General features: G+C 40.7%; 1 protein-coding gene across 2 annotated transcripts in view; it reads right to left on the bottom strand.

Moving 5' to 3' along the window:
- The window catches only part of SEZ6 (seizure related 6 homolog), a 66,797-nt gene extending 58,483 nt beyond the window's left edge, over positions 1-8,314 (bottom strand). For both annotated transcript variants that reach the window (XM_060756679.2, XM_060756680.2), the window contains exon 1: positions 7,944-8,314. In XM_060756679.2, coding sequence (XP_060612662.2) covers positions 7,944-8,013 — 70 coding nt within the window. In that variant the 5' untranslated portion in view covers positions 8,014-8,314. The remainder of the gene's footprint in view (positions 1-7,943) is intronic.
- Between the last annotated feature and the right edge of the window lie 975 nt (positions 8,315-9,289).

Below are 9,289 nucleotides of genomic sequence, written 5' to 3'. Positions count from 1 at the left end.
CCATTAACCTCGTCCGGCCTCATTAGGGATTTAATTGCTTCCTCTCCTTGGAGGCAAGGTGGACGATGGGACATTCTGCCTCTTGTGTGTTTACATCCGCACCCACTGAGGTCCACTGCGGGTCAATTATGGGATGGCGATTCGACGCATCAACACATGACTCTCAGTGCAATGGGACTAATCCCAGGAGGCCTCAGGTGGCCGAGTATCAGTGATGCCTATCATGTCTCTGAAACAATCCCCCCTTCCCCCCCAAAAAAGGGAGATTTCCATCCTTTCCCCAAAAAGTAATTTGGGCGGCCATCGCTGACCTTTGACCTGTGCTACAAACGCCGATCCTCCGAACCCGGCGCGCCTCCCTCGGGGAGAAAAGCATTATTTCAAAGCGGGATGAGTCGATAAATCATGGCGAGGGGGACCTGTCAGGAGAAGGTATTATTTCGCGGCGTGTAATACAGCGAGAGGAGGAAGAGGGAATGAATTACCCGAGGTGAGAAAATGAGAATGTTCCCGGAGCCTGGAGCCGCCATGCCTCGCACACCACAAATGCCAAGCCCGCCTTGGACAGCTCCCCGTCCACAACAACACACCTTTTGGGGGTGCCCGCATCGTATTCGCCCCAATTTGTCTCCTCTCCCTCTCCGTATTGATGTCTTTATTGTCGATTTTACCCCAAAACAGGTGAATTTACACTTGAACCCTTGGAATCGTGGAAAACTACAACTCCCAGCCTTCACGTTGCGGCATCCAATTCCACAAATGGGACTCCCGGGAGTTTGGAAAGGAATGGAACTCAAGCCTCAAAGAGCCAAAAGCACGGCTTCGCAATTCCGAATCATAATCGAAGGCTTCCATGGCCGGAATCACTGGCTTGCTGTGAGTTTTCTGGTCTGCCTGGCCATGTTCCAGAAGCATTCTCTCCTGACATTTCGCCTGCATCTATGGCAGGCATCCTCTGAAGTTGTAAGGTCTGCCTGCCATAGATGGAGGCAAAACGCCAGGAGAGAATGCTTCTGTAACATGGCCAGACAGCCCAGAAAACCTACAGCAAACCATAATAGTCCTATAATAGTTTGAGGATGCCTGGCATAGATGGAGGTGAAACATCAGGAGAGAATGCTTCTGGAACGTGGCCAGACATCCTGGAAAACTTACAGCAAACCATAATAATAGTCTGAGGATGCCTTTCATTGATTGAGGCAAGATGTCAGGAGAGAATGCTTCTGTAACATGGCCAGACAGCCCGGAAAACCTACAGCAAACCATAATAGTCCTATAATAGTCTGAGGATGCCTGGCATACATGGAGGTGAAATGTCAGGAGGGAATGCTTCTGAAACATGGCCAGGCAGACCAGAAAACTCACAGCAAACCATAATAGTCCCATAATAGTCTAAGGATGCCTTTAGCCATAGATGGAGGTGAAATGTCAGGAGAGAATGCTTCTGGAACATGACCACGTAGACCAGAAAACTCACAGCAAACCATAGTAATAGTCCTAATGCCTTTCATAGATGGAGGTGAAACGTCAGGAGAGAATGCTTCTGGAACACAGTCTGAGGATACCTTTAGCCATAGATGGAGGTGAAACGTCAGGAGAGAATGCTTCTTCAGCATGGCCAGACAGCCAGGAAAACTCACAGCAAACCATAATAATAGTCCTATAATAGACTGAGGATATCTTTAGCCATAGATGCAGGTGAAATGTCAGGAGAGAATGCTTCTGGAACATGGCCAGGCAGCCCTAAAAACTCACAGCAAACCATAATAATAGTCTGAGGATGCCTTTCATAGATGGAGGCAAAATATTAGGAAAGAATGCTTCTGGAACATGGCCACACAGCCCAGAAAACTCACAGCAAACCATAATAGCCCTATAATAGTCTGAGGATACCTTTAGCCGTAAATGGAGGTGAAATGTCAGGAGAGAATGCTTTAGGCGAGAATACAGCCCGGAAAACTTACAGCAAAGCATAATAGTCTTATAATCAGTATGCAGAATTCAAAAAGGATAGGGAAAAGGAAGTCTTGGAATAGAGGCCACCCATTTCCAAAGGGGTTTGGAAAGGATTTCCAGTTTGGAGCAGCCACTAACAAGGCCCTGTCCTTAAAGGTTGTCAAACTGAGACCCGGAGAAGGATCCTGTGCCTTTAACGGTGGCGTAAAAGGGGTGAATTTCAAGGCCTATCTATCTATCTATCTATCTATCTATCTATCTATCTATTTCTTTGGCTCTCTAGATGTATAGATCGCCCTGTTTCCACCCCAAATCACCCAAGAAGGAAGGCTTTCCTTTCAAGCTTGGCTTTCGCCCTCAAAAGCCACCGCTGGGTGCTCTTTCCTCAGACTGGTGAGCATTTCAAAATATCTGCATTTGTGGTTAGGAGAGAGAGAGAGAGAGAGAAATAAAGGTGACAGAGAGATGATAGAGAGAGAGGCAATAGATTGATCAGAGAGAAATAGATGATCGATAGGTAAGCAGGTAGACGAGAGACAGGACAGGTGACGGTTCAATGAGAGAGAGAGAGATCGCAGATACAGAATAGGTGATGGATTGAGGAGAGAGAGTTAAGAGCTAGCTAGTTAGATAAATAGGTCAGTTTAGAGGGAGAGAGATAGAGATAGAGATAATAGATGGATGGATGGATGGATGGATAGATAGATAGATAGATAGATAGATAGATAGATAGATAGAGACAGACGGATAGACAGACAGATATAGATAGAGAGATAGATAGATGGATAGATAGATGAATAGATAGATAGATAAATAGATAAATACATAGATAGATGGATGGATGGATGGATGGATAGATAGATAGAAAGAACCTAGATAGATAGATAGATAGGATAGATAGGAGGACACATTGATTAATGAGAGAGAAGGGTGATAGTAGATAGATAGATAGATAGATAGATAGATAGATAGATAGATAAATAGATAGATAGATAGATAGATCTGATTGACTGGTGAGAGAGAGGTGACTGATAGGTAGCTATAGAAGATATAATAGATGGATGGATAGATAGATGAGAGAGGAGTGATAGCAGATAGATAGATAGATAGATAGATAGATAGATAGATAGATAGATAGACTGATCAATGAGAGATGACAGAAAGGTAGCTATAGATAGAGATAATGGATGGATGAGAAAAAGGGTGATAGTGGATAAATAGAGAAAGAGAGATAGGACAGACTAATTGACAAGAGAGAGATGACAGATAGGTAGCTATTGACAAAGATAGTAGACAGATAGATAGACAGATAGATGGATGGATGGATGGATGGATGGATAGATAGATAGGTAGGTAGATGGATGAGAAAAGGGTGATAGTGGATGGATGGATGGATAGATAGATAGACAGGCTGATCAATGAGAGATAACAGAAAGGTAGCTATAGATGGAGATAATGGATGGATGGATTGATAGATAGATGAGAAAAGGGTGATAGTGGATAGATAGATAGGACAGTGATAGGTGAGAGATAGATGACAGATAGGTAGCTATTGATAGAGATAATAGAGCGAGACAGAAAGAGACAGATAGATGGGAGAGAGAGATGACAGATAGGTAGCTATAGATAGAGAGATAATGGATATATAGATGAGAGAAAGGGATGATAGTAAGATGAATAGATGGATGGATAGGTAGGGAAGCAGATGGATAGACAGACAGAGAAGAAGATTGATAGAATAGATAGATGGATAGATGGATAGACAGACAGAGAAGAAGATTGATAGAATAGATAGATGGATGGATGGATGGAAGGAAGGAAGGATGGAAGGAAGGAAGGAATGGATGGAAGGAAGGAAGGAAGGATGGATGAATGGTAGGATGGATGGATGGATGGATGGATGGATGGATGGAAGGAAGGAAGGAAGGAAGGAAGGAAGGAAGGACAGACAGAGGAGATACTGAGATAGTTCAGAACGCTATTATTTAGAGTAGACCTCCTGCCCAAGTTTGTGCCCCCCTCCCCAATCAAGAGTCTTTGGACCAAGACTGATGCCAAGACCAGTTGGCTAAACCAGGATGAAGCCCATGTTCCCTGGGCTTGACTTGGAGAAGAAAGCACCACCCCTTCATCCCCACCTTGTTCCACCTGGGAAGCATCATCTCCATGATGGTCCTGACCCCCGAAGTCCTAGAGAGAGGCCGTACGACAGAAAGGACCCATGGAACCCTGAGTAGCTTCACCATTGAACCCTGGGCACCATGACCAACATATTGATACACCAATCCAATTGTGCAGGGGATCAAGTCTAATCCCATCATGACCACCACCACCACCAGGAGATTAAACCGGTTCAAATCTGGGCCAACGGGGATCAAGGGACGGAGGAAAAGTTGGGCGAGACAGAGGAACACATGCACAATAATTGACAGTTGCAATCCACGCCGTCAGCTACAAATTGGCGTTCTTCCTCAAAGGAAGGCTCCAAAAGTACAAAAGGTTGAGAGAGCGTGTGTCCTAAATCACGGCAAATCATTGTGGGTCAAAATTGAGGGATCTTCACATGGACGCCGATGCAAATATTCCCCCCACACGATGGAGACTCGACCTGCATTGATTTGAGTTAACTTCGCCATCTAAAGACATTTAGATCATGCCTTTGTTGGCGTGTTAGACATTTCCGAAGGAGGAAACACGGATCTCCAAATATGATCGATTTCCAACCTTCCAAAGGGTGGTTTTGGAAGGATTCCTAACCTTCCCATAAAAGCCAAATCTGAAATAGAAGAAGGCTTTCCAGAATTCAAACATGTCCTGGAATAAAGGCAAAAGATGGGGTTGCTTGGGCAGGGGGGCAACAGAAACAAGAAAATATGGGGGGTATTTTAGGCATATATAAAGCTCCCCAAATAAGGGCAACCCTTTATGATCCAATAGAGCCATCTCTGCAGACGGCCATCTGAGTCCCGACGACGTCCGTCCCTTCGTTTCTCCAAACGAAGCAGAAACAAAAGAGCAACTTGGAGGAAGAAGTTTGGACCGAGGCGAGAAGAGGTCAGCCTTCAGCCTCCATCCAGATGGGGAGTCAATAAATAAACGTCTCTTGGACGCCGGAGCCATATACATACATACATACATAAATACACACACACATATATATTACACATACATACATACATACATACATACATACATACGCACACACACAGACCCTGCTTTGTTGCCTTCCCATTTTCGAGTTGACGTTTTTGGTCAGATCTCGGTGGCATTGAGACCATTTTGAGGAACACTCAAAGCAATAATAATAGTAATAATAATAGTAATAATAATAGTAATAATAATAATAGTAATAGTAGTAATAATAATAGATGCTTGGGAAGTGCTCGACTTGTGATTTTGTGATACGAAAGCCAGCATATAGATCTTGCTTGTTGTGGCATACTGTGTTTTTGTGTTAGTAAAATAATAATAGTAGTAGTAATAATAATAATAGTAATAGTAATAGTAGTAATAATAATAGATGCTTGGGAAGTGTTCGACTTGTGATTTTGTGATACAAAACCCAGCATATAGATCTTGTTTGTTGTGGCATACTGTGTTTTTGTGTTAGTAAAATAATAATAGTAGTAGTAATAATAATAATAGTAATAGTAATAGTAGTAATAATAATAGATGCTTGGGAAGTGTTCGACTTGTGATTTTGTGATACAAAACCCAGCATATAGATCTTGTTTGTTGTGGCATACTGTGTTTTTGTGTTAGTAAAATAATAATAGTAGTAGTAATAATAATAGTAAGAATAATAGTCATAATACTACTATTACTAATAATAGTAATAATAATAATAATAATAATAATAATGTGTGATGTATATATGAAAATACATCACACAATCCTAGACACTTGGGAAGTGTTCGACTTGTGATTTTGTGATACGAAATCCAGCATAGAGATCTCGTTTGCTGGGACATACTGTGCTTTTGTGTCAATAATAATAATAATAATAATAATAATAATAATAGACGCTTGGGAAGTGTTCAACTTGTGATTTTGTGATACAAAATCCAGCATATAGATCCCATTTGCGGTGACATACTGTGCTTTTGTGTCAGTAAAATAATAATAGTAATAATAATAATAGTAATAATAATAGCAATAATAATAATAGTAATAATATGTACTATTGTACCCTTTGACTTGTGATTTTGTGATACGAAATCCAGCATAAAGATCTTGTTTACTGTGACATATTGTGTTTTTTAATTCAGTAAAATAGTAATAATAGCAATAATAATAATAGTAATAACACCAATAATAATAGTAATAATATGTACTATTGTACCCTTCGACTTGTGATTTTGTGATACGAAATCCAGCATATAGATCTCGTTTGCTCTGACATAGTGTGTTTTTGTGTCAATAATAATAATACCAATAATAATACCAATAATAATAATAATAGTAATAATATGTACTATTGTACCCTTCGACTTGTGATTTTGTGATATGAAATCCAGCAAATAGATATCATTTGCTGTGAAATAGTGTGTTTTGTGTCAGTAAAATAATAACAATAGCAATAATAGTAATAGTAATAATAATTGTAATAATATGTACTGTTGTACTCTTCAACTTGTGATTTTGTGATACGAAATCCAGCATATAGATCTCGTTTGCTGTGATTTTTGTGTTAGTAAAATAATAATAATAATAGCAATAATAGTAATAGTCATAATAGTAATAATATGTACTATTGTATCCTTTGACTTGTGATTTTGTGATACGAAACCCAGCAAATAGATCTCATTTGCTGTGACATAGTGTGTTCTTGTGTTAGTAAAATAATAATAGTAATAATAATAATAGTGTTAATATGTACTATTGTACCCTTCGACTTGTGATTTTGGGATACAAAACCCAGCAAATAGATCTCATTTGCTGTGACATAGTGTGTTTTTGTGTTAGTAAAATAATATTAATAGTAGTAACAATAGCAATAATAGTAATAGTCATAATAGTAATAATATGTACTATTGTACCCTTCGACTTGTGATTTTGTGATACGAAATCCAGCATATAGATCTCGTTTGCTGTGACATACTGTGTTTTTGTGTCAATAATAATAATAATAGTAATAATAATAATAGCAATAATAGTAATAGTAATAATAATAGTAATAATATGTACTATTGTCCCCTTCGACTTGTGATTTTGTGATACGAAATCCAGCATATAGATCTCGTTTTGCTGTGACATACTGTGCTTTTGTGTCAATAATAATAATAGTAATAATAATAGTAATAATATGTACTATTGTACCCTTTGACTTGTGATTTTGTGATACGAAATCCAGCATATAGATCTCGTTTTGCTGTGACATACTGTGCTTTTGTGTCAATAATAATAATAGTAATAATAATAGTAATAATATGTACTATTGTCCCCTTCGACTTGTGATTTTGTGATACGAAATCCAGCATATAGATCTCGTTTTGCTGTGACATACTGTGCTTTTGTGTCAATAATAATAATAGTAATAATAATAGTAATAATATGTACTATTGTACCCTTTGACTTGTGATTTTGTGATACGAAATCCAACATATAGATCTCGTTTGCTGTGACATTCTGTGCTTTTGTGTCAGTAAAATAATAACAATAGCAATAATAATAATAGCAATAATAGTAATAGTAATAATAATAGTAATAATATGTACTATTGTACCCTTCGACTTGTGATTTTGTGCTACGAAATCCAGCATATAGATCTCGTTTGCTGTGACATAGTGTGTTTTTGTGTCAGTAAAATAATAATAATAATAGTAATAATAATAATAGGTATTGGAAGGGAATGCAAGAGGAAGGCAAGGACGGTCTCGACGCCACAAAGAGAGGGATTGAGGGTGGATGGAAGGCAAAGGAAGCCCACAGGTTTTGTCTCATTATTGGGACGACGACGACGAAGGGACGGAAAGCCCTCTTCTTACCTTGATCCCGGAGTCCTGAAGCAAAGGCGAAGGCGAAGAGCAGGACCACCGGCCAGCCCTTCATGGCCATGGCTGGTCCCTCTTGGGGGGTGATGGGCTTCTTGGGGTCCCCCTTTCTCCGCCTTTGACCCCTCCAGGGTCTCCCCTTCGCCCTGGCCTCCTTCTCTCCTTTGGGGTTGGAGACGGGGTCCCTCCTCGGACCCTCTCAGCTCCTCTCCTCCTCTGCTTTCTTTCTTTCTTCTCCTCCTTCCTTCCTTCCTTCCTCTCTCTCCAGCTTCAGCACCGCGGACAGCAGCCGTGTGCCGTAATCCTCCGAAGAGAGGCGCCCCACAATCCACGGCCCACGCCACGCCTCCTCCTCCTCCTCCTCCTCTTCTTTGGGGAGGGACAGGCAAAGGGTCTTTCTTTCTTTCTTCCTCTCCTCCTCCTTCTCTGCTTCCCTCTCTTCGGGGGTCTTCTTCTCCAGCCCTACAAGCAAAGCAGGCACCACAATGAATCCTCAGAGCCAGAGGCCAAGGAAAATCCCATTAACACAAATAGGGTCCCCATTGGGTCCCCATAGGCAGGGTTCTGTTCTGCCTCATCTCCTGCCTCTTCCGCCTTCTTCCTCTCCTGCTCTTCTCTTCTTCCTTCCTTTACACTATTTCATCATCCGTTTGCCTCTTCATTTGCCTCTTCCTCCTCCTTCCCTTCATTCCTTTCTTTGACATCATTTCTACTCCCTATTCAGCCTTTTCTTCCTCCTTGTTTTGTTTCTCTTCCTTCTTTCTTCCTCCTCTATCTCATCTTCCTCCTTCCTTTCTTCTTTCTCTTCTTTATCCTTTATTCTCCCTCTTACCTTACTCTTCCTTTTTCCTCCTGTTCACCTTCTTCTTCCTCCTCCTCTATCTCCTCTTTTCTAATCTTCCTCCTTCCTTATCCCTTTCTTTGACATCATTTCTTCTCCCTATTCAGTCTTTTCTTCCTTTCTTCCTCCTTTCTCTTCCTTCTTTCTTCCTCCTCTATCTCATCTTCCTCCTTCCTTTCTTCTTTCTCTGTCTCATCCTTTATTCTCCCTCTTACCTTTCTCTTCCTTTCCCTCCTGTTCACCTTCTTCCTCCTTCTCTATTGCCTCTTCCTAATCTTCTTTTCTTCTTTCTCTTCTTTATCCTTTATTCTCCCTCTTATGTTACTCTGCCTATTTCCTCCTGTTCACCTTTTTCCTCCTCTATCTCCTCTTTTATTGATCTTCCTCCTTCCTTTGTTCTTCCTCTTCCTCTTCCTTTATTCTCCCTCTTACCTTACTCTTCCTTTTTCCTCCTGTTCACCTTCCTCCTCCTTCTCTATTGCCTCTTCTTAATCTTCCT

Source organism: Anolis sagrei, chromosome 11, assembly GCF_037176765.1.
Source record: "Anolis sagrei isolate rAnoSag1 chromosome 11, rAnoSag1.mat, whole genome shotgun sequence".
NCBI classification, from domain to species: domain Eukaryota; kingdom Metazoa; phylum Chordata; class Lepidosauria; order Squamata; family Dactyloidae; genus Anolis; species Anolis sagrei.
This window is presented reverse-complemented; position numbering and strand designations above follow the sequence as displayed.